This window comes from Alosa sapidissima, chromosome 14 (assembly GCF_018492685.1).
Source record: "Alosa sapidissima isolate fAloSap1 chromosome 14, fAloSap1.pri, whole genome shotgun sequence".
In the NCBI taxonomy this organism is placed as follows: Eukaryota; Metazoa; Chordata; class Actinopteri; order Clupeiformes; family Clupeidae; genus Alosa; species Alosa sapidissima.
Genome location: NC_055970.1, coordinates 18660862 through 18687034, shown reverse-complemented (window position 1 = coordinate 18687034; position 26173 = coordinate 18660862). Strand labels below are relative to the sequence as shown.

At 42.1% G+C, this 26173-nt stretch overlaps 2 protein-coding genes across 4 annotated transcripts; both read right to left on the bottom strand.

Annotated features, from left to right (window-relative positions):
• Positions 1 to 1124: 1124 nt before the first annotated feature.
• Positions 1125 to 21580, bottom strand: asb7 (ankyrin repeat and SOCS box containing 7). 2 transcript variants are annotated; one of them, XM_042061095.1, is made up of 6 exons: positions 21395 to 21580; positions 21071 to 21118; positions 8378 to 8490; positions 7982 to 8233; positions 5135 to 5740; positions 1125 to 3758 (listed from the first exon to the last, which is right to left on the bottom strand). In XM_042061095.1, exons 4-6 carry the CDS (start codon positions 8190 to 8192, stop codon positions 3619 to 3621), a joined length of 957 nt encoding a protein of 318 aa, XP_041917029.1. In that variant the 5' UTR covers positions 8193 to 8233; positions 8378 to 8490; positions 21071 to 21118; positions 21395 to 21580; the 3' UTR covers positions 1125 to 3618. The 2 variants fall into 2 exon arrangements, with proteins under 2 accessions (XP_041917029.1, XP_041917028.1); XM_042061094.1 differs by lacking the exons at positions 21071 to 21118; positions 21395 to 21580 and adding an exon at positions 9660 to 9975.
• On the bottom strand, positions 17186 to 26173 carry LOC121681382 (major histocompatibility complex class I-related gene protein-like). Of its 2 annotated transcripts, none has more exons than XM_042061093.1 (7): positions 25912 to 26173; positions 25331 to 25588; positions 24613 to 24891; positions 24007 to 24294; positions 22493 to 22612; positions 21071 to 21118; positions 17186 to 17518 (listed from the first exon to the last, which is right to left on the bottom strand). In XM_042061093.1, the coding sequence occupies exons 1-7, from the start codon at positions 25967 to 25969 to the stop codon at positions 17496 to 17498; spliced, it is 1074 nt and encodes a 357-aa protein (XP_041917027.1). In that variant the 5' UTR covers positions 25970 to 26173; the 3' UTR covers positions 17186 to 17495. The 2 variants fall into 2 exon arrangements, with proteins under 2 accessions (XP_041917027.1, XP_041917026.1); XM_042061092.1 differs by lacking the exon at positions 17186 to 17518 and adding an exon at positions 18588 to 19121.

Sequence of the window (26173 nt, the reverse complement as noted above, 5' to 3'; positions counted from 1 at the left end):
CACCAAGGCTTTTCCAACTTTCTTTCCAAGACAATCCACCATAATAAGTGTGGGGCTTCCTCAACTTAAAGCCAATGCTGCTGCGCTTAGCATTGAGAAAGGAGAGCAGCTCAAGGGTTCCTCCAGCCCATGTCAGGCCGCTCCCAACAGTGGGCACATTGTTCGCGCTGTCTGCCAGGTTACATGTCTACTGAGGAAAGCCATTGTCTTTATCATGTAATGTTACCTGCGATTCGATCAGCGATAGCTCCCTGTGTTTTTGTAAAGTAATACACAAATACTGTATATCACTGGTGCTCTTGGGTCACACAGGCACACACAGTTTGGTAGTATCCTGGTATACGGACCAGGGAGACAAAAGCAAAAAGACAAAAAAAAGTCTTTCAATGTAAGTCAACATTCCTGAAAGAGAGGGAGGGAAGGTCTAAAAAGATGGAGAGAAAGGAAGAACTCCCCCCCCCCCCCCACACACACACACACACACACTGCTCAAAGAGATCCATGTATCATGAAACATATTGACAAACTGCCAAGCTTGTGTAATTTCAGGCATCCAATCCCCTACATGTGAAGAATAGGGTTGTGTTTTTTCCCCCCCTCCCTCATGTAGTGCCAGCTGTAAAGCTAGAGCCGTTACAATGGGCCTCTCCTGCTCATGGTGTAGTGTGGCTCTTCACCCGAGGAGCCTGGCAGACGTTCAGCAGCGGCAGTGTAGGGGGGAAACTGCACCTGAAACAGGCTTCGCCACGATCACTATCGCGGCCGGAGATTTATTGCGTGATGATACGGACGAGGGGAGGAAGCGAGAGTGCAAAGCAGGAGGAAACAAACACTGAAGCCCATTCATAAAACGGTCTTATCAGCGCACCACACTGCCACACATGCGCCCCACAGTGCTGGAGGATGTCTGATGGGTTTCACAGTAGGAAGCACTTGGGAACGGGGTCTCCACTCTGCCCAATTTGGATCAAGGTTAAGGAGTATTAACGAAATTGTAGGTTTTCTAAAAATAAAACTTATCTACATCCCCCCAGGTTTTCACTTTGAAATTTGAGACATGTTGAGACAGACTTGTGGACTTCAGTGTGTGTGTAGTTTGTTTACAAATGACTAGAAGACAAAGATTATGCCAGGCTTTTTTTTATTCACACATTTTTTTACATGAACAATTCCGCAAACAGCATATTATGTACATTCAGTAGTTGATGGCATGGAAGACGCGGGATTATTTCATTGACTTTTCCGACTTAGCTCTTAGGTTCCCTGACAACAAATGAGCCATCTTAGGTCCTCCAAACTCTGCAGTGCCAAACATTACAACAGCAACACACATTCCCCGTGACCGCTCTTGCACACAAAATAAATGCAAAACACATCCATATCTACACAATACTCTCGCTCGCGCACACACACACGCACACACACACACACACACCTCATACAAAAGCTTACAAAATGCTGCAGTATTCAAATAGACCCACAGGACTGCCTAAACTTTAATAAAAAAAAAAAAACGCAGTAAGACAAATGAACACTCCCTCCTTGTGACATTCTGTAAGTCTGTATTTCACTGTAATCCTACGCTTCATGCGACAACAATGGCAAAGGCAGCTGGTGGTTAAAGTACTTGTGGAGACGAACGTGTCTCTGAGAGAGATGCGGAGAGCCCACTCAAGTCACCAGTGTCTCGCACATTTTTTTTCTTTCTCTTCGTCTTAAAAATCAAAAGGCAGACAGACGAGCCGAATACTGAGGTTGAGACGCACACGCGGCACTTCGCCCCACAACGCAGCCTGTAACTCAGCAACGAGTAGCCATTCTGAGCGGAGGACAGACTGTGAATGTGGGGTGAGAAAAGGCCCGAAAGGGGTTTGACCTGTGAAGTCATGACTGCATTTAGTTTGGGTTACCAACAGCATGTGGGAGCAAATCAAAATGAGACTTTGTTCTTGAGAGAGAGTGGACACTCTCTGTGCACCGTCGCAGTCTATGAACACCATCGAAATATGAGCGACTGCTTCTCTTGTCCCATGAGAGGGTTTTGCCTGAGGGGGCAAAGAGTAAACTACCCATAACACCACAAAAGATGCCAAAGACTCAGCTAAAATACTCAACAAAATCAATATCTTATGGAGAGGAAAATGCAATTAAAGAATCTATTAATAAATCGTTCCAATAGAAAGTATCAATTCACTGTTCAATTTTGACAATGCAAACAAGAATTTCTGAAAACATATATTAAGGATATCCTATATACTTTTTTAGTGTGTGGAAAACAACCCCAAGACAATATAATATTACATCGCAGTTTTGAAAATGGTCTTAATTCCAATGTCTAACTTTAAAGACTTCAAACAATCACATAAAAAGAAAGAGCAATTATACATGAGCCACACAAGACAAAAAAGCATGAGACTTTCAAAACACACTTTTGAAATTGAGTTTGTTTAAATAATTCTAGAAAAATATTTGCTGTACATATGCGACAATTATTTACATTTTCTTTGTTAATGATTCTAGACATGGATAAACAACTGAGAGATCTGTTAAACATGTGTTTGTTTGAGATTGCATTTGGCCACTTTCAACAACAAGCACTCGCTATGCCAAGATGCTGCTTTTTTAAAATTAAAAGTTAAACAATGATGTTGATGTCTGCTTTCTACAAAACGCTGATTTGGCGCTTGCTGTTTAAGGACAAATGAGCGCTCAAGCCAAACTTAAAACAATGCGATAGCCCCATCTCAGAAATTATATCAAGACAAAGCACCAGAACTGTGTGTAAAGAGATGCACATACTTGGGAAGTGTGGGAGTTCGCGCTCTCTCTCCCACAAACGAGTGTCCTGAATCACTGATCCATGGCTGAGGCGTATGAGCGGTGATGATTTGTGACAGAAACGGAGGCTTTTCTATACCAAGCTTCAATGTGTCTTTTTTTCTTCTTCCTTTTTTAAAACTCCAAACTCACTCACACTCACAGACACCCCCCTCCCCCTTCCAAAGATTATCTTTCATGTTTTTATTTAACGCCAAAGCAGCAAGGAGCTCTATAGAATGATCTAAGTCCAGGTTTCTAAAGTAATTCCATTCTGCATCAATAATAAAGCTCTTGGTACCTTATTAATAATGTCTAGTGTTGAGTAAGAGCGAAAGCCCCTGCTGATAGGGCACTAACCTCCTGAGACTGGGAGCAGGAGAACCTCTGGTCTATGGTCACTTGATTCAGATGACTGAAATTCAGACAAACTACACTTATGCTTTGGTGATTATGAAATGACACAAAATTAACCACCTGCCTATCTACTTGAGGAACAGAATTTTGTTGATTGCACTCCTGTACAAATTTCATTTAGGATACTGATTAGTTTCAGTGGTCAATAACGATACTTATCCAGATAAATATCCACACCATCGCAGCAACTGGGCTTAGCCACTTCTTCACTGACTTTTCATTGATTTTATAATCATATAGCTAAATAGAAATGTGCATTCATCTCATTTTGTATAAAAACTGTGCACCTGTTTTCAGAGTTCACGAGTAGAAAGGATAACAGTTTGCATAGTCTTAAGCAGAAGAAATGCTCCAACGCTATGTCATTAAGTGTTTTGGCTGCCATCAGACGTTGTCGAACTTGTGTTTTAAGTAGTCTTTCATGACCTTAGCGATAGGTAAATCCTCCAGGAACTTCAGGCTCTGCAGGCCTATACACTGTCGGATTTTGATTCTGCACATGTCCTGCAAAGTCCTGGGTTGTCCTAAAAAGGCAAGAAAGAAGGAAAATATTACAATCAAGCATCCCTACAAAAACCTTCTGCAACCTTCTGCTCAATTACAGTAGAGACCACACATATTTAAAGTGCATTTCAGGTTACATCAACAACTAAAGCCTCCTTTCAGAGGCATGTTCTTGGATTGACTTCAGCACAAAGTATCCAATGAACATAATGCATCCTAGGTCATATATCCAATTAAGGAAAACAGACAGCGAGACAAACAGCCAGGAAAACTCCTCTGTCCCAGAGAGCTCTCAAGCCTCACAGACTTCAAGGCCACTGAACTCCCTTTATCTGTTATCTGCTACAGTTCAGAAGTTACCATGGGAAGGACTCTTTTCCGTAATACAGTATAAAAAAAAAGAAGAAAAATAAATAAATAAAACATTTTATCAGGTTAATAAGGCAGCACACTCTGCTTGCTGTGCCACAGGCCGTACACACAAATGAAGCCAGCTGGAAAACCCACAACAAAGGCATAGCTGAGCAGGCCATCTGTGGGCCCTGTGTAGTGTCACTTCAAATGCTTAATTATATCCAAGTCCGCCGCTCTGCCAAACAACGGCCACGGACGGCCTGCTCGGAGGCTGGCGTGTCAATCACGTGGACGTCCGGACGGGGGGCTGACAGGACAGGAGACGCCCCCGTGAGGTAGTTAGGATGATCAATAAGCAGGGGGGAAAGATGATCGTGCCGGCCTGTCCAGAGCTGAGTGGGGGGGCCGACTTCACAGAGTGCGTCTGTCTCAGGACTGCGGCTTTGATATCTCGATATCAAAGTTCAGGGAGAACAATTGGAATAGAGGCATTGTGCTTACTGAATCATTAGCGCTTCAGGTAACACGCCGGCTCTCTTTTCACATGGCCGATTGTTCAGCGAGAGAGTGCTGCTGAGCTTTATGACGTTTCCCTTTACTTTCTGCTCGACCTACAATCCTACAGCTCAACGCATGTCTGACCAAAGCTGCAATCATACCAGCCTTTCATGCCGCATCATTACGGAGAGATCTGATCAAACCGCTGCTAAACAAAAAGCCAAAAACCTGCACTGCTGTTTGATGGCTGTTATTTTGCCATTATGCCATATAGACTGCAATGATACACTGTTCTGAGCCATAAAATCTCCAATGTGTCGCAATGTAATGAAAACTGGCTTTCTGTACGCCCTTAGGAAATACATACTTCAAGTGAAAAACTGGAAAGCAGCCAAGAACCCTTCCATCCCAACAGGACAGCATCAGATTCCAAGCCTCACCTGAACCACATACACACAGTAGAGCAGGCCACACTAGCCCGTGAAGGTAAACGCACATGGGGAGAGGGGAGGGGAGGACAGAGCAGGGGGTTGGGGACACCTACTGGTAACTTCCTGCAGAAAGTCCAGGCAGGGCCGGCTGATGCCCGACATGCTGACCGACACGGCCACTGGCGTCTGTCCCTCGTAGTTGCGCGTGTTGGTGTCAGCGCCGTAGGCGTAGAGCATCTGGGCGCAGAGCACGTCGTCACGCAGCGCTGACAGGTGCAGTGGCGTCTGGCCATCCTCCAGGCGTCCCAGGTTGGTGTCGGCGCCGCGCTGCAGGAACATGCGGCAGTACGAGTGGTTGCCCTTGATGACGGCGTAGCGCAGCAGAAAGCCGTTCTGGATGTCGATGTTGGCGCTGTGGTCCAGCAGGATGCGCACGCAGCTGGAGCGCTCGCGGATGATGGCCAGCTGCAGCGGCGTGGTGCCCTTGTCGCTCAGCGGGTCCACCTCGGCGTGGAACTCCAGCAGCAGCCGCACGAACGAGTCGCGGCCGTAGTGCGCCGCCACGTGCAGCGGCGTCCAGCCGTCATTGCTCTTGGCGTTGATGATGTCGCCGCGGTGCTCCGACTCCAGCATGAGGCGGGCGATGCGCGCTCGTCCGTGCATGGCCGCGTAGTGCAGCGCCGTGAAGCCCCCGATGAAGTCCTTCACCGTGGGGTCAGCTGCAGACACACACACACACACACACACACACACACAGAGGCAGGATGAGTTGACAGCCAGATGGGAGATTAAGGGGCCATCATGGGCCATGCTGGTAATGCACTTCAACAATCAGGAAGACCAAAGTGTGAAAGAGAGGCCATAGGTTAAGTCCTGCTATTTCAATTACCCAAGAAACACTCATTATTGCTTTGTTTAGCACAGAGAGAAAGAGAAAGAAAGTGAGTGAGAGGGAGGGAGAGCAGGAGGAAGAATGAGAGTGTGGAGATGAAACCTAGAAAAAAAAAGAGACCTAGAATCATTTTGGGGTAAAATAATTTTCACAAAAAAAATAGCAAATATGCGTGTTAGCATAGCCTTACATACTTACTCATGTGGCTGATGCTTTTAACCAAAGCCACTTACATACGCTCTTACAAGGGCCAGTTTACACAGAGCGGGGTTAGGTGCCGGAAGCCGAGAATTGAACCCTCAACATTTCTGGCTACTGCTTGCTAGCCCAGCTCCTTAACCACTACCCTACCCAGATAAGCACATACACTAATTGTATTGTAATCACTATGGTTTTCTGTTGAAGAGTTATGAGTAGAATTCTAGCCTAGTAAATCAAATTCACCATTTAAATTAGCCAAGAAAGCAGACCTTCAAGTTGCAATGAAGTGCAATGAAAACATCTGAGGCCTCAGTCCAGAACAAGCCTTGGCTGATGTGGAGACAGCAGAATGAGTGGCAGAGCAGGTTCACAGTGCCATCTAGTGGCAACAAGCAATCACTACAATTCATCAATTTCACATCAAACCACACCAAGTGCCAGCTTCCATCCCAACTAGCTATTAGCGACCGCACTGATAAAAAAAACTACCCTGGGGGGGTTGGGGCAGCTTAGTTCATCCAATCATCCAGGCTGAATAGATTAACAATAGGCTAGGAAAATACATGAATGGTTTTGAGCTCATTAATCATTGTTAAGTGAGGGACAACCACTGTTTTGTGCGATGAAAGTGAAGTGGTACAACATCATACAGAGATGTATGAATATCTGACGATTGGTTTGTTAGCAGTTGTTCAGAAATGTGCAAATGTGTCTTGTCAACTGACTCAAAAGTGAACATGCCATGACAGGGAGGAAGCTGGCAAGGTAATATTTTCAGTTAATAGATAACCAATGCATAGTTAATACCTTAACAAAGTATTATTTGAGTAATTGAAATAATACACAAGTTGACTACATGCAATTTGAACCAATGTAACTGACCTATAGACCAATGGTCTGCTAGTAAACTTGGCTACTGACAAATCGACTCTGGACCATTCCAGAGGTGTGGGATTGGCCCTGGTTCTGATGTTCTTAAAGATTAACAATGCAGCCTACCTTCCTAATTATAGCAGTCACTGTAGCCTCATTGATATGTAATCAAAAACAATGAGGGGAGGGGAGCTATTTCATAACCCATTTTTAATGTACACAGGTTATGTCGGTGTACATAAACCATTTGTGTGCGTGGAAATGAGTCATTGAGTACCATTTTTTACATATATCCCTGACATGGCTTTTATGTCTTGTACTGACTGTTAAATTAAATCACACGTCCCTATGTGTTCACACAGCCTACAGTCAAGTTCCAAAAGGTTACATCGAGGGTTACTGAAGTTCGCTTATTTATCATAGCATCATTCAACTTCTCATTGGATTCTGTACGATCATCTGCTGTAAAATGGAAAAAGCCTACCTCAGATTAGTTTTTGGTAGTACTATATTCTTAAAATTCTCAACGGCGAAGAGCTAGTCAGAGCAAATATTCTTTGGACTGCTAATTAATGACCTGTGTGGAATGGTCTTCATGACAAATACGAAGAATTCCTATTAAACTGAAATCAGAAAACAACATTATGGTCTATTACCACAAGTACCACACAAAAAAAAAGCCTATACGTACCATTGACACAACACCAATACAGAAAATAAATGTGTGTAAAGTATATTATTCTCAGAGTAAGTCACAAGTAAATCAAAAAGTGAAACCTCCCGAGTGATCCCTTGGGCATTGCTATCTTCTATCTATCATCTTACCACTCACTCTTCATTTTGACCACTCACTCTTCATTTTGAATTCTTACATATTCTTATATCCTGCTGAACCAACATCAGGCAGCCTGTTTACAACTGACAGTGACTCACGTCGTGTGAATCTACAATAATGAGTGATCTTAACAAAATGATGCCGCCGCCACCTCCTCACCTCCGTGCTCCAGGAAGACCCGAACACATCTCTCCTTCCCTTTCGCTGCAGAGAAGTGGAGCAGGGTCCAGCCATTGGCATCCCGAATTTTGGGTGAATAACCCTGTTCCAGCATCTTGCGGACGGTGTAGACATCCCCTGCTGCCACTGCAGCTTGGATCTGCAGCTCCTCTTGAAGTTCAGGGTTCCTTCTGCAGTGATGGTTCAGCATCCTGTTACATCTCGCACCAGGAGATCATGTACACCTTTCCTCTGGACATCATTTCAGACATAAAAAGGAGAGAAGGGAAAGGGTCACGTAGGCCAGCATAAATATGCACCAATGGTGAAGGCAGTCTGATGACTGATCAGAGGAATCACAGAGGATTTCAAAATATGAATGTGATCAATTTTCACCTTCTGTCAGTGTCTCTGATGTGTGACAGATCCCCTTGGTCTTGTGTCCATATCTGGTATGGCATCAGCTACTTGGACAGGCCACCCATTGTATGAGAACCGATGACTAGACGCTGTGAAAGCAATATGTATGAGAGATTTGAAAACATATGGCAATACAGGGCCGATCCATGCTTCAACTCAGTAGGCGTAGACATTTTGAACTCTCTCATTACAAACTGGTTCAACTGGGCACTGGACCTTTGTAGAACCTTAGCAAGGGTATCAAGCCTAGTCGGCCAGCCCACTGAATGACAGCTCACAGGATAGGTAGGTAACTAGACAAATAACGTTAACGACATAATGTTGCCGAGGAATAGCACTATCTAGTTTCTAGTTACATCCTAGAATTAAGTCATTGGCGTTGTGTTTTAAAATACTGACACTGACAGCTAATTTGCAACTACAGGTTATATTAAGACTCCACCAAATGATACATGCTTGTGCTAACTGTTTAACAAACAAACAAAAAACACACAACGAACTCATTTAGCCTTTCAGCTATCTGGGTAGCTAACAGGCTAGCTTATCTTTGTTGACGCGAGCTAGAGTGGACCAAATTCAACTAACTATGCCATTTGCAGTTGAAAGGCACATATTGCTTTGTGCTTTATTTTGAAAATCACGCGTTGTCGTGTGGACGATTCCTAAGCTTAACCGGTTGCCTTAAACCAAATCGAGACTAACGTTAATCTGGGGCGAACTACACAGCAGTCGCGATAGATATAGTAGCAGCAACGAACAATGAACTGCTAGCTGGATAGCCAGCTCGCATCAGTCAAATGCTAGCTTCTAGCTAAGTTAGCTGGATAACTAGCTAACATATATTAGCTTCTCTCCCACTACCAGCTCTGTGACAATTTACTACTACAGTACATCATGCTATTGGATAACATTTCATTTAACATTTAAGTAATTATAAATAAACTCTACTCTAGCCGAACTGAGCAAAAACGATGAAGTTTTAGCTGTCGTTAGGTGAAGAGAAGCTAACTTGTCAGTAACGCCAAAACAGATAACTCGCCTAATGTTAGCTTGCTATGTAGAAAGGTCCCAATATCGAAGTGGTGCTAACTTACTAGCGAGCTAGATGTAGCAGATAAGGCTAACTATCATGCAGCTAATTTCTGGGCTTTTGTTTAAATTCGAAACAAACGCTACACATGCAAGTATCCTATATTGCTCTCATACGGAACACAATAACATCCCACTAACTGCTATGTATGGATAAAAACATTAATACCTAATCAATGTATGTTTGGTCAGCTAGCCATCCTCCCCGCAGGTCGGCTCCTCCGACACCAAACACTCTTCGCCCAATAAGAATGCATTCATGAGGAATTTGAGTTGTCAAATAGATCCCCACACCAGAGTGGCTGTGCACGTTGTGTTCCTACCCATGGCGGATGAGACCTTTGAATGCAGATATAATGCCCAAGACGCCAAAATAATAGTTGCAAAAGATTACTTATTTCTCCAGACAGAGAAATGTCAAAATAATACAATGTGGAAATTATTAGGACAGTGACCCCTTTGTTGCACACTCCACGTCCAGTTGGGGGCAGTGCCGTTTTGTAAAACGTCACTGACACGCGACAATCAATAATTAAAAAAAAAATTGCATTGTTATTTTGTAGTTATTTTGCAGACGATTTTGTCCAAAGCGATTTACAGGTTATGAACATTAGGCCTACATTAGTTCAAAAATAATGAAGTGGAAAAAATGTAGAGTAGGCCTATTGTAGACCTATATTAAGCATAATAGTAATAATACCAACATCAATAACACAATGAAAAAAATAAAATATATATATATTTATATATAAACAACATACAAACCACAACTCTGTAAGGAAATTAATTAATTAAATGTAAGGTAAACAGATAGAGCCCTAGAGGGGTCATCACAAAATGTTTTGCATATTGAGAGAATGTGCGCTCGTTTTACTACATTGTGCGCTCGGTTTACTAAATTGTGCTCTCATTTAACTATATTGTGCACTCGTTTTACTAAATCGTATGCTCGTTTTACTAAATTGTGCGCTCGGTTTACTAAATCGTGTGCACAATTTACTATATTGTGCTCTCGTTTTACTATAGTGTGAGCTCATTTTACTAAATTGTGCATAGGCTAGTAAAACGAGGGCACAATTTATTAAACGAGTGCACTATTTACTAAAACGAGCGCACGATTTACTAAAACGAGGGCGCACCCACGAATAATTAAAACGTGGGCTTGAAGAAATAAAATTGTGTGCACAAAAACATAGTGTGGTGTCAAGGGGTATCCCCGGGAATGACGTCGGGAGGTGTGTCGCTTGTAGTGACGTAGAGGGAATCTCATTGATTGCAGTGCACCTGGATATAGCCCCGTTAGGTAGGTGGGAGAGCAGATGATTGTGTGTGTTTGTACAGGCCCCTTGCCATCATCGCCCAGCTGAATGTTTGCCGAAGTTTTGAGTGTTTGTTGAGGTCCAAGTGTATGCAGAGCTGTGGTGTTTATCGCGAACGGTGTGAGTTGGGCTACATAGCCTGAGAAGCTGAGTGAACGCCACTGTTTATGTCTCCCGTTTCATAGTCCGTATCAAAGCTTACCTCGTTGTGTACGTCATTGGTGTGCGCGTGGGTTATATGGTGAGGCCCATCGGGAGCTAGAGGGAACCTTATTGTATTGGGTGGGTATTGGGCTATACTACTAATACGCAGTAGCCTATTTGTACCAACAGGTCTACGTGTTGTAATTGTTTGGGAGCTTGTCGCTGTGATGTGCTTCGATTGACTTCTAGACCTCACAGTTAAGTCAACAATTTAGGAGATAGTGGAAACCGGTCAATGTCGGGAATTACTAAATGTGAGCACGAAATACATATTTCGAAAGCTCAATTTAGGCCTACAACGGGTCACGTTGTATTAATTCGAGGGCTCAATTAAAGGAAAACGTGCTCACGTTTTATTTATTCGAGGGCTCATTTAAAGGAAAACGTGCTCACAAAATTATCACGACCAGAAAAAATATCACTTAGAGTGAGCTCTCCCGGGCTCCGTAGATAAGTCTTGAAAGTCCCAAAACTACTAGAATGCAGAGCACTAATCAGAATCAGACTAATCAGAATCAGTTTTATTGGCCAGATTTGCGTAAACAAACAAGGAATTTGACTCCAGTCTTTGCTCTCAAAGTACAACACACTCAACATATAAGAATAAAAATAAAAACCATAAAAAGAGTAAACAAATAAAAACAGAACAGTAAGAATAGAATGAAGGGCAGTAGAATATGGCTATGTATGCCTATAAGAATAAATACAGTCTATACATTTGCAGTTGAAAGGCTCATATTGCCTTGTGCTTTATTTTGAAAATCATCATCATGCGTTGTCGTGTGGACAATTCCTAAGCTTAACCGGTTGCCTTAAACCAAATCGAGACTAACGTTAATCTTGGGCAAACTACACAGCAGTCGCGATAGATAGTAGCAACGAACAATGAACTAGCTGGATAGCCAGCTTGCATCAGTCAATCAATCATTCTAGTTATAAATAAATAGACACTATGGGTGGTATAGAGTAATGCAATGTCCCTGCAAGGTTGCCAAGTCGTGGACACCTCAACAGACACAGGCAAGATGTAATATACAGTTGAAAAGAGGGTGGAAATAGTGGAATATCAGTATAGACTGAGATTTAAGATTAAATATAAATATAAATATAATGCAAGGCAGTTCAGTGCAATGATAATAACAATACTGTAACTGTAAGATTGAAGTACACATGAGGTAGGTGAGCAGAACAGTGTTGATTGACTTTGTTCAGTGTAAGGGTGGGGGCTGTTTCTGCCACCACATTAATTCCACCAAAGAGGAACGACTCTTGATTGTGAACTTTTAACATTAGGCTTTGAATGAGCCTCAGTCGGACTCCGCTTAATGAACAGAGGCCTAATGGAGTGGGGGGAATGCGCAAATTAACAACTTGATGGTCTTTTGGGCTCCCTCCGTCGACTTCAAGGCAGCGCTGCCACTGTCAACTTCAAGGCACCTAATCCTAACCTTAACCTTAACCCTTGCCTAACCCTAGCGCCTTCCAGGCAGCGTTGCCTTGAAGATGACGGTGGGGGCCCAAAAGACCATATAACAAAATATAGCTGCAAGCAGCAATGTGGGAGCCAAGCAGTGCGCTATAGCAGGAATGGAGTTGCCATGGCATGAGCAAGCACTCACAGCAAGTTTTGATTGCAATTGGATAAAGAATGGCTGAGAAATAAGCTCATTTACTTTGTTATAGTGCCCCTGGAGGCGCAAATTACACCAATGTCCTTGTGCATTCTCAGAATCAGCTACCATGTCCCTGGACTTCATACACCAAAGAGTTGCTGTGATGTGAGCTCAATTTGTCTATTACAGTACGCCTAGAGGCCAAATGAGACCACTTTCCTTGCATGTCCTCACAATCAGCTACTTTGTCTGTGTATTAAGTTTGGACTTCATACATCAAAGCGTTGCATAGAGGCCAAATGATGCCAATTTCCTAGGTTGCATCATAATCAGGTAACATGTCCTTATACCAAGTTTGGACTTTGTACATCAAAGCGTTGCTGAGATACAAGCTCATTTCTTGTATTGCAGCGCCCCCTATAGAGGCCAAATTATGCCAATTTCCTAGTGCGTCCTCACAATCAGATACCAAGTCCCTGTACCAAGTTTGGACTTCATACATTAAAGCGTAGCCGAGATATTAGACCACTTCCTGTTAGGCGGCATCATCGCCATGTGTGATTGGCTGTCACGGGCAAATAAACTTGAAATTCAAAAATCTGACAAGTATTGTTTGTGTGGCTCGGCCTGAAGATCATCTCTGCCAAGTGAAGATAGGGGTTGATGAACTCGGGATGGTCCAAGGATTCAGACGCTACCTCAATTGTGAAAATCAGACAAAAGAGTCAAGAATCACGCACCTGAACACATGTCCAGCGTTGAACTGGTGGTGGCGCTAGAGTGTTCGATGTATATGCATAAAAATTGCTGTGAGTGATTGGGACAGTGTCCTGACTAATGCTATCGAGTTTTGTTATGTTAACTCAAAGCGTCACCTAGATGTTTGTCCACTTCCTGTTTGGTGGCTTCATCGCCATATTTGATTGGCTGTCACGGGCAAACAAAAATGAAATTGAAAAATCTGACAAGTATCTTTTGTGCGGCTCGGGCAGAAGATCATCTCTGCCAAGTTCCGTGAAAATCGGATGAAATTTGTGACCGCTGAAACCTTTCGTAGAGTTTGGACTAAATCCAATATGGCGGAGGTCCAATATGGCGAAAAGTGACTTAATAGGGGTCATCAATTTCATAACCCAGCAGTTCAATTTTCGGCCAGATTTTGACCTGTTGGTGGCGCTAGACGGCTGGGTTTAGAGGTCCACAAATGAGTGTGAGTGGTCAGTGGAGTGTCCCGAAACTTTCTGCCAAAAAATCTGCACTTTTTAGCCAGGCATTCTATGGGCTGCCATAGACTCCAATGGCAGAAGTGTAATAATAGGAAAAGCCAGTAACTCAATTAACACAATATGTGAATGTAGGCCTACAAATTATTGTGAACAAATAGCCTATAGCTTTTTCGGACTACTAGTCTCTTTTGCCACTGATGGTTAAAGAAGTGATGTAATTTCCATCCCTGACTACAATAATTAGCCTACTGCATTATAATACTAGATGTACCGCCGAGCGGTACAAAATATGACCGCCGCCCAGTCCAGCACATTTTTTCCACAAAAAGAAATCACGCTGAAAGGCCTATATGATTCTAACTGTCTCACTAAATTGCATTATCCACACTCAATTCTCACTGGTATCTGCTAGACAACAAGTACCAAAACATGATTAGTTCATAGATTTCACATGTAAAATTCATTTTATACAACCCTTTCGGGGGGTCCAGTACAGCGGGGGGGCTACAGATCAAAACAAAAAATGATCCATCCATCCAACGATGGTTCCATGCTATCCATGTGGGGTTAGGGCAGACAGAGTTTTCTGTGAATATCTCGAAAACCGTAGGGTTTAGGAGGACCATTTTTTTTTGTATGTTGTCTCAAGGGGCCATGTCAACCCATTCCATAACCACTCATTTCATGTATAGCGCCACCTAGTTAAACACAAAAAAGTAAAAATGAGGTGTTGTAATTGAAGGTATCTGTGACCTAACATAGTCAAAACTGCACAAAATTGGAAGTGTAGGATCATTATGACACCCTCTGTATGCACAAGTTTTGTGGAATTCCGTTCATGGGGGGCCACACAATAAATTAATTTATGTTACTATACACCAACTGGCCTGTAGGTGGCCGGAGACTGTTTTCTGTGAATATCTCGAGAACCGTAGGGCCTAGGAGGTCCACCTTTTTTATGTATGTTGGTCTTAAGGGGGCATGTCAACCCATCCCATTACCACTTATTTCATGTATAGCGTCAACTAGTTAAAAATTAAAAAGCAAAAAAATAGGTGTTTTCATCACAATATCTCTGGCTGACAAGGTCAAAACTGCACGAAATTAAAAGTGTAGGATCATTATGACACCCTCCGAATGCATGCCAAATTTTGTGTACTTTTGTTCATGGGGGGCCTTACAATAAAATAATTTATGTGTACATTTAGTGACGTACACCAACAAGGATTCCCGGGACACTGAAAGACCGGGGTACACAAAACTTGGTGGGCATGTACCCCCACATGGATAGCATGGAACCGTCATTCACTTTAAATGGGCTCACGTGATCCGTTGCCGAACTGAATTGTGGGTCCGTCGCGTCGCGTTTCTCCCGCTGCTCGCATTGAGGAGTTCAGCTGTTGCTGCACCGACAGACGGCACCGGCCAATCAAGCCAATCTACGGACGGCACCAACCAATCACATTACGGTTTTACTTCAAGTCATTTGCATAGCTACCGTCGGGAACACCCACTGGAATGCGTTGACGGAAAGCAGCTGTTTGTGGGAGCCGATACTCACACAGTAGACATATGTACGCTTGCATGCACAGGCACATACGCAGGCACACACACACACACACACACACACACACACACACACACACACACACACACTCACACACACCCACACACATAACATAAACATAACACAAACAATCAAGAATTTCTCAGAATTATGAACAGGCAAGATGGAGGTGGGGTTGTATAAAATGAATTTTACATGTGAAATCTATGAACTAATCATGTTTTGGTACTTGTTGTCTAGCAGATACCAGTGAGAATTGAGTGTGGATAATGCAATTTAGTGAGACAGTTAGAATCATATAGGTCTTTCAGCGTGATTTCTTTTTGTGGAAAAAATGTGCTGGACTGGGTGGCGGTCATATTTTGTACCGCTCTGCGGTACATCTAGTTAATCATGAGATGTTGATGATGTCATTAATTAATGGGGTTCACAGTGACCTTAGGCCTTGACCACCTGTGGAATCGCACATTAACTGTTGGGAGAATGAACCTAATGGCCAAGGAGATCAGTGTATGGGTCGATGCTAATTGTTCCATATCGAGAGAGCTTATTTGTTTTGATGGTTAGTAATTTCACAGGAAATGCTTTAGGTTTCAGTGACATTGACTGTTTTCTTGTGTGTTATATTTTCAATTTGTTAGTATTTTGAAAGAATCTTGTAGAGCTGTTGCTTCCACATTTAGGTTTTTATAGGTTTTTATAGCTCGTCACAAAAACTCTGTCATATGATACCAGGAGAGTAATGGCAAATACATTGCCATGGACATCAAGAAGCCAAGGCACAATGCAGGGACAACTACTCTGACCTAGCTTCAATTCCAAACTTGAGAAAGTAGCCTACATGAAAACTGGTATACTGGACTGGTTTCTTCGAAGATACCTGGGAGTGGTCAGGCAAAAGCCAAATGTCTTCCTTCTGGTACTGGATGTCTGGGAAACCAGATTCTTTTCTGTCATCGATTTCATCAATGATTCCCGGGTCACCGAGGAACACAGAGGAACATGAAACTCGGTAGGCATGTAGCCCCACTAAACTTAAAATAAGGAAAATAAGCGGTTAGTTCCCAGGGGCTACCGCTGGGCCCCCCGAAGCCCAAAAAATGCAGTTCTTCCTAAATAACTACCCAAACCGTGGCCCCCACGATGACAACATTTTTATGGTATGTTGGTCTCAAGGGCCCGCATCAACATAGCCCATAACCACTCATTTGTAATTTGCAATCCCCAGTAAAAAATGAAAATGCAACAATATACCACTTTAATCGCCCTTATCTTCGGTTGAGATGTTCTGAACTGCACCACATTTCATGTTTATGATTAACCTGACAGCCTCTGGGGGTATTCCAAGTTTTGTGGAATTTCATCCATGGGGGGCCATACAATAAATTCATTTAGGTGTACATTTAGTGACCGTACACCCACCCATGTTGAAATGTTTACATTTTTACAAGGCAGGACTGTCTCACACACTCTCTCTCACACACACATAACACATAGCACACACACATATAAACACACACATGCACACACACTCACAGGCACGCACACGCATGCACACACAAACACACACACGCTCATGCACACACACATAAACACACCCACATGCACACACAGACACTCCATTATCCCCCCAACATACACACACACACACACACACACACACTCACAAGCGAACACACACACACACACAAAGAAGCACACATATACACAAAAGCAAACACACACATGCACACTCATTTACATACACAAAAGTTGATGGAGACAAATTGACAAGTGTGATTTATTTTTGCGGAGAGAATGTGCAGGACTAAGCGGTGGTCATTTTGTACCGCTATGCGGTGCATCTAGTTATTCCAATTATTCAAAGTTTTATCCCTTTACAATTCAAATCACACCAATACACATAAGAGTATAAAGTATCTGAACAGGATTGTCATCTGAAGATTACTGATGATGGAAAAGCTGCTGGTTTTCAGATCAAGTCAAGTGAAGCTGATTGAGAGTGGACTGCCTCCAGACATCAGACTGCAGTGGAGGAAGCAGGATGATGGGAGGGTTTTTGAGCCCAAACAATGGTCAGTTGTAGTCAGTGGACAAGACTTTCAAAAAGAAACAATTCCAGAAGTTATTTTTTAGTCAGACTTTGAGCATTTTCCACAATGTTGTTATGTCTTCAGGTAAAATAATGAAAGAGGGCAGTGATAGTTTAAAGGGCAGTAATAGTTTAGAATTTGCATATTACATTGTGAATATTATACACTTGTGTTTATATGTTGCCTTTTATATCTGTGAGTTACAACAAAATACTGAAAGGAGAATTTCAGCCATAGATCTCTGTTTCTGGAGGTCACCGAGTCACCCCCCCCCAAAAAAAAAAAAATTTGATGCTACCTACCTTGAGTTTCTGCAGCCAACATTTACAGCTGCCAGGCAGCTACAGTGCTACACTCTGGATAGCATTACAGTTTTTGCCTATTGCTTGAACACTTTTTGAAAAACTCGGCTCATTGTGCCAAAACTTTACACACAAGCACACAAGACAAAACACTGAGAAATAAACCATTCACATCTATGTAGATGTGCTATCAAAACCTAACAATACTTTGTCAAAATGTCACTCTGATGACAAAATGACACACACTTGCATCATATGAATACACTTTCAGATTAGCAGCAACACACTAGTGTACTTTATTATGACCACCGCACAGCGAAGCGGCGGTCATATAGGTTTAATCAGATTTTTTTTTTTTTTTTTTTTTTCGCATGTCCAAATTTCCGTCAAGGATTCCCGGAACACTGTGAGACCGGGGTACACGAAACTTGGTGGGCATGTAACCCCACTTGGATAGCATGGAACCATCGTTTTTCGTTTTGATCTGTAGCCCCCCCACTGGACTGGACCCCCCGAAAGGAGGGTAGGGCAGACACAGTTTTCTGTGAATATCTCGAGAACCGTAGGGTTTAGGAGGACCATTTTTTTTTTGTATGTTGATCTCAAGAGGCTATGTCAACCCATTCCATAACCACTCATTTCATGTATAGTGCCACCTAGTTAAACACAAAAAAGTAAAAATGAGGTGTTGTAATCGCAGGTATCTGTGACCTAACATAGTCAAAACGGCAAGAAATTGGAAGTGTAGGATCATTATGACACCCTCTGAATGCATGCCAAGTTTCGTGGAATTCCGCTCATGGGGGGCCACACAATAAATTAATTTATGTTACTATACACCAACTGGCAGGAGCAAATGTGTTGCAGAAAGGTGCAGCGCTTTTGTTTAAGGTATGGTTACACTGTGTTTAAGGTATAGTAACAAAAGCTTCAAGTTTTGTTACTTTGGTCTAAGCATGTGTCTATAGTGTTCAAGCAATGGGCAAAAACTGTAATCTAACAATCTGAAATAATATAGTAGTTTTCTATCTAAAATAAGAAAATAACATCTATATAATCCTCTTATGTGGGTGTGCACCAGTGAGGATTTGTGATGTGAAACTGTGAATCTACAGAGGAAAGAAGGGAGATTGTTCAAGGGACATTTTCCTCCATTGGAGATCTGTTGGTTTTTCGTAGTTGTTATGACTGTTGACATATTGTTGTGAGCTCTGTGAACATTTCCTATGAATGTTCCACGATCCTGTTATCCATATGTTATGACAGCTCAGAATGTGTGTCACTAGACGTCTCTCTTGGGTCCTTCCCTTAAAGGAAATGTTTCAATAAAACATGGTCACAAAAGATCATCAGCTTTCTCCAAAAAAGAATCAGTGAAATATGCATGTTGTTTTTTTTTCTTCACTTGATGTTTTTTTCTTCATTTGATGTTTGTGTTTGTAGGGGAGAGTGGGGTAAGATGAGACATTTTTTTACATTCTTCATCATTCTGACATGTCAAAGAGGTTTGTAATCTTTACACCAAACAAAATTGTAAAGTGTTCTACTACAGTACTTCTGTAAACAACAAATCTTAGATATCTTATACGGGTAAAGACATGCTCTGTACAATAAAGTTGATCTTGTGGCTCAACAATGAGCCTATGTGTGGGGTAAGTTGAGCCAACACAAAGATTTAATGTAAAACATTTTTATTTTCTTTAAATAATAATTGAATTTCTACAAATAGTAACAAACACCATCATTTTACTGTGAATTTGCCAAATAGATTCAACTGACAATTTGCCAAGACATAGGCCAATAAAAAATGTTGTCGCCTGTTTACCTTTGATTTCGCCCATTTAATTCACTTAAATAAGTCTGATTAATTTGCTGCCTTGTCTCTTTAGCTCTTGGCAACACTGAGCAACCATAAAGGTCACAAAATAAAGGCAAACTTACAGATGCAATACAAGTAGTTATCTGGTTCAACTTACTCCAGCCCTGGTGGCTCATCTTGCCCAACAACCACCATTTTGAAAGAAAATGCTTCTCAAACTAATACAGTGATGGCCAAAAGTATTGGCACCCATGCTAAAGTTGACTGAAAAGAGGAATATAAAATCATCTTTTGGAAATTGATCTTAATGCCTTAAGTGAAAAATGAGGAAATATCTAACCTTTAAGGACACCAATTGTCTTAGTGAATGAATAATGTATCATAAATAAATAAATGTTCTTCCTTAAAATACAGGGATCATAAGTATTCCCACCCCTATGTTAAATTCCCATAGAGACAGGCAGATTTTTATTTTTAAAGGACATTTATTTCATGGATCCAGAATACTGTGCATCCTGATAAAGTTGCCTTGGCCTTTGGAATTAAAATAGCCCCACATCATCACATACCCTTCACCATACCTAGAGATTGGCATGGGTGTTATTTCAGTTAGCCTATTAGCTGGTTTGATGCTCATTGAGCTCAATGCAAATCAAACCAGCTAATAGGCTAACTGAAATAACACCCATGCCAATCTCTAGGTATGGTGAAGGGTATGCGATGATGTGGGGCTATTTTAATTCCAAAGGCCATTAATTCCATCCTTTATCAGGATGCACAGTATTCTGGATCCATGAAATAACTGGCCTTTAAAAATAAAAATCTGCCTGTCTCTATGGGAATTTAACATTATGACCCCTGTATTTTAAGGAAGAACATTTATTTATTTATGATACATTGTTCATTCACTAAGACAATTGGTGTCCTTAAAGGTTGGACATGAATGAAATCCACTTCGAGAGCAAAAAATCATATTTTTACACATATATTTTTTACCGCATTTGCCATGTGCTATACCTTTCCACATATTGTAAAGAATGATGCCCTCTTCCTTAAAATGCTGTCACATGAAAAAAATGTTTACGGTTTTCTAGAAAAAAGGGAAGGCTCATCATACCCATATGCTCATCGTACCCCGTTCGCCCCTATTGCAATGTCATCAGTAAACAAATTCATGAGTTCATGCAAAACCCTCTAAATCTGTCTGACCACTTTTCTTTTAAATGAGCATTTTTTATCGGGCTCCTGTAGGTTTTTGCCTATACAAATCGATATTTCAGACCAGGAAGAGAGTGGTATTTAGCAGGTTTTGAAGCTAAATTATTTGATTAACGTATACTACTGTATGTGTGGTGGAGAGCATTCACTCACCACCGTTATCTCATTTTTGATGGTTTTCCATCTGAACTCTTTGTTTACTTTGTCCTTAAAGCTCACCTGGAGTTGCTGTGTAGTTACTCTGCAGAGAAGTCTGGGATCCCTTATCTGTTATACAAAAATGAATATATGTCAGTCAGAAAGTTAGGCACAGGAGGAAAAAAAGAAAACAATATTTTAAGCCCCGTCTAAAAGTGCCTCTCAATTATCAAAATGTTCAAGAATATAGCACAAGAATAATCATAAATTATTAGAGTATGCCACATACACAAACTAAAAAAAAGTATTCACTTGAACAACAAAACTTTTACTACATTTTTTCCAGAAACTTCCCCTCCCTTCCCTGTGCTCATTCTCTCCCCTTATTACACGGTCAAGACACACCTGTTGTTCAGTATGCCCAGTTTCCAGTGTGATATCTGCTTTAGCCAGATATAGAAAGATAAAAAGGAACAAAACTCTGGAGGATCCAGTAGGTTAGACTGGAGCCATTGCCATCTTCTGGCTCACTAATACACAATTAGCCTTCTCTGTAAATAAGCACCAGGAGCTAGAAGGGAGTCCTGACCAAAGATTCTAGAACAAAGCTCTGTTCTAGAATCTTTGGTCCTGACCTGTGACAGAGTGACCCATTCTAGTCGGAAAAGAGATCTGTTGCTGTAGGATACGGAACACAGCATCACAAAGACCTTTGTCCATGTGAGGGAAACAGGCAGTGGCATGGGAACATATTATATTCCCATCCAGTTGCATAGTATATTTTTGTTTTTACTTAGAATTTGCTTCTAGCCTGGCTAGCGCCACCACTTCTCAATGAGACGTGGTCTGGGAACCAAACGTTCATTTTCTCGTATTTGAAAAAAATGCCCAGATCCGTTTATTGGGTGCCACGGATGTCTATCAAATGCGTCTGTGCATAGCTCATCATCGTCTTGCTTTCCCCCCTGTTCTGTGATTGGTTCCCTATCTCAGGCGAAAATTTGCTCCATGGTCTCCAGGCTGCCTTAGCAGCGTGAATCAAATCGCGCGCAAGGCAGCATGGGAACACCCAGGCTAATTTGCTTCCATGTCAACAGAGCGAGGAAAAACGGGATATTAAGTTTCCAAATATTCTTTCAGTCTTGACAAGATGCTGTTACAAAAGGAACACTCACAGCTTCTTTGATACAAAATCAATAGACCACGATGGGCAAACAAGGAAAGGACACAGCAATAATGAACATAAAATTTGACTCAACTTTATGCAGCGTCTTCCCCTGAACAATCGATATCACAACAAGACAATTGAAGTGTCCAGGGCTTACATAATGATCACACTGGGTACAGGTGAGTTTTAAACATGGCAGGAAATCCACTGATCTGTTATAGAGCATGATGAAGCTCACCCCCTCCAATCCTCAACCCAAAGTTACACCTTTGTCTGAAAGACTAAGTGATTGTAAACTAAAAGCTAGTTTACAGTCACAGTAGCAGTTGTTTTACCTTTTGTTGTTTTCCTCTTACACAATAGAAAGACCCCAGTAGCAGCTCCAGCCAGGCACACACACACAGTCACCAGTGCAGTGGACACTATGGGTGTAGTTGCTGAGTCCCATTCACTCCCTGCAAAAAAGCAAATCAGGAAAGTAAAACACTGAACAAGCACATCAGCAGTTTTAACTCACTGTATATTCCTACTATATGCCCGTCCATTCAAAACCTAAAACTAGATGTACCGCAGAGCGCTACAAAATATGACCGCTGCCCAGTCCAGCTCCACAAAAATCACGCCGAAAGGCATATATGATTCTGTCTCACTGAATTGCATTATGCACACTCAATTCTCACTGGTATCTGCTAGACAACAAGTACCAAAACATGATTAGTTCATAGATTTCACATGTAATATACATTTTATACAACCCCACCCCCATCTTGCCTGTTCATAATTCTGAGAAATTCTTGAATTGTGTGCATGTGTGCGTGTACATGTTTATGTTTATGTGTGTGTGGGTGTGTGTGCGTGCATGTGCATGTGCTTGTGTGTTTGTCTGTTTATGTGCCTGTGTGTGTGCATGTGCATGCATGCGTTTATATGTCTACTGTGTAAGTATGTGTCATACGTAGGATTACTGTGAATGTATGTGTGTGCGTGTGTATCTGTTTATGCACATGTGTGCATATGGAATGGGTTTACATGACCCCTGGAGGAAAACATACGCAAAAAAAGGCCCTACGGTTCTCAAGATATTCACAGAAAACTGTGTCTGCCCTACCCTCCTTTCGGGGGGTCCAGTCCAGCGGGGGGGCTACAGATCAAAACGAAAAGCGATGGTTCCATGCTATCCATGTGGGGTTACATGCCCACCAAGTTTCGTGTACCCCGGTCTTTCAGGAATCCTTGTTGGTGTACGGTCACTAAATGTACACATAAATTATTTTATTGTAAGGCCCCCCATGAACGAAAGTCCACGAAACTTGGCATGCATTCGGAGGGTGTCATAATGATCCTACACTTTCAATTTCGTGCAGTTTTGACCATGTCAGCCAGAGATATTGTGATGAAAACACCTAATGTTTTGCTTTTTAATTTTTAACTAGGTGGCGCTATACATGAAATGAGTGGTTATGGAATGGGTTGACATGGCCCTTTGAGATCAAGATCCAAAAAAAATGGTCCTCCTAAACCCTACGGTTCTCGAGATATTCACAGAAAACTGTGTCTGCCCTACTCTCCTTTCGGGGGGTCCAGTCCAGCGGGGGGGCTACAGATCAAAACGAAAAAAGGAGGTTCCATGCTATCCATGTGGGGTTACATGCCCACCAAGTTTCGTGTACACCCCGGTCTTACAGTGTCCCGGGAATCCTTGACGGAAATTTGGACATGCGGGAAAAAAAAAAAAAGAAAAAAAATTCTGACTAATGCTTCGCTGCGCGGCGGTCATAATAAATGGATATAAGAAACACTGAATACAAATACAAATGTAAAGGAGCCAATGTCAAAACCCCAGTTATACCCAAAGCAATATCCAGTTTGTTGTCCAAACTGAGGTGTTCAGCTGTGCAGGTGTAGTGGTGATGCTGTAATTCCTCTGCGCTGACCTCCAAGCTCTTCCTCATCTGGTACGTCTCGTCTCCGTTAGGTAACAGCTCTCCGCCAGTGATCTGGTGGTCAGATACAGGCTGGCCGTCTCTGAGCAGGGTCAGGTTGATGTGACGGGGGTAGAAACCAGTGGCCAGGCAGGTCACTTTGGCCCCTCCAGAGTCTGGGAGTGTCTTCTGGAGGAGCCTGACTCTCGGCTTCACTGTGGAGGAGTTGCATAATGTAGTGGTGCATAAGCAATAATGCAGTACCTTTGACAATGGCGAAAAATGGCTATGGCGTGGGTGCTGTGGCACAGCTGGCTACAGCGCCCGTACCAAATACGAATCCAAGCGCCCAAGGGTACTTGAGTCTGACCCGGGTTGTTTCCCAATCCCATCCCATCTCTCTCTCCCACTTCCTTCCTGTCAGTATCTTCACTATCCTTTCTGAATAAAGGCAAAAAAGCCCAAAAATATATGTAAAAAAAGGAAATGGAAAAAAAGAAAATGGCTATGACGAACAGTGGCCAGTACGGTACCTTTCCTCATGACGCGATTCCTCTGTTTCCTCAGGTATGTCCTGAGGGTCCTGAGACAGATGGGTTGGTAAATGTTCTCATATAGCCACTTCACCTGGCTGAACTGCAGCTTATCCCACATGGCCGGCCACTGCCACTGGCTCCAGAAGCTGTGCTGGTCGTTGGTGAAGGACAGATGGTCTCCAGTCTGCCCGTTGAAGGCATCCTTCACTGCCATTGGACCAGGCTGGTCATCATCCAGCAACTCACACCCTGTGATTCTCTGCTGGACATTGACGCCTGCATGAGGGGGAAAAAGAGAAGGATACTCAATAATATAGTAGCTGGTATTCAGTAACTTTGTAGTAAATTATTAACTTTAAAATCAGTCATACAGCATGACTTTGATATTGACTTAGATGTTATAAAGTGAAAAAAATACTTCCAGTAAAGATAAATAGATAGATAGATAGATAAATAGATAGATACAATACAATATTTCACAGAGAAAGCAAATACAGATAGATAGATAGATACTTTATTGATCCCCAGGGGAAATTCAAGAATACACAACAGGTACAAAGGTATCTGGACATATTATGTTTTGTGTTTTAGTACAATACATGGGTCTTTTTAATGGTTAAATGAGTAATTGTTGATCCAACTCTTGCCTTAAGTCATAATGTAAAAATGACCTATGAAGGCCACCACACCCACTCTCAATATGCACAATACATACCGCTCGTGTGGTTGGATCGCTGTCTCAGGTTTGAGGCTCTATATTTCATGCCCCTATTTACGTGTCCAAAGACCACACTGGCGTCCTCCTGAAGTACAACATCCTCAGACTCTGACTTAAATCCTCTCAAGATAAACGTTCTCACATCTGAGTCGTAGTAACCCAGCTGGATGTCGTCCAGCATCACAACCGCGCTGAACTCTGGGAACTGCGTATCTCCAATGATGAATGTTGCAAAGACCACCAAGGAATGTGACCCTGTTGGTTAGGAGGGTTGTACAGAAACTTAGTAATGAAATTATAAATGAGAATTGATGAGATGATTGATTGATTGATTGATGATAAATGAGAACGGCTTGATTAATTCTTGATATAAGTGATAAAAAGTATTCTTATTTATCAAAATAATGTCATATTAAGTGCAATTTAAGATGTAACTGACACCTCCAGCCAATTGTGAACACTAATAGGCCTATTGAGAGTAGAGAATGAATTTTCATGTAAGCAACTACAAATTCTCATAAACATACTGTATATGCGTAAAGATACAGAGATATTCACTCTAAGGCATGTGTCCTTACCTGTGCCTGTCTTCACTGCAAAAGTAAGAAAACCAAGGAGTGTCAGGAGAGCATCCATACTAAAAAGCTACAGACTACAGCAGGTTCATCTTGGTTCTCCCAGGCTAGACTATTGCTATTGAGAGCACTTTCCTTTCTGAGAAGTCTTACTGCGATCCATTTTGGTTGTCACCATAACAGCATGTTCATAGATCGATTCCTTTTTTGCTCTATTTATGATTAATTAAAGTAAATCTACTGGAACCCCCTACAGCATTTTCAC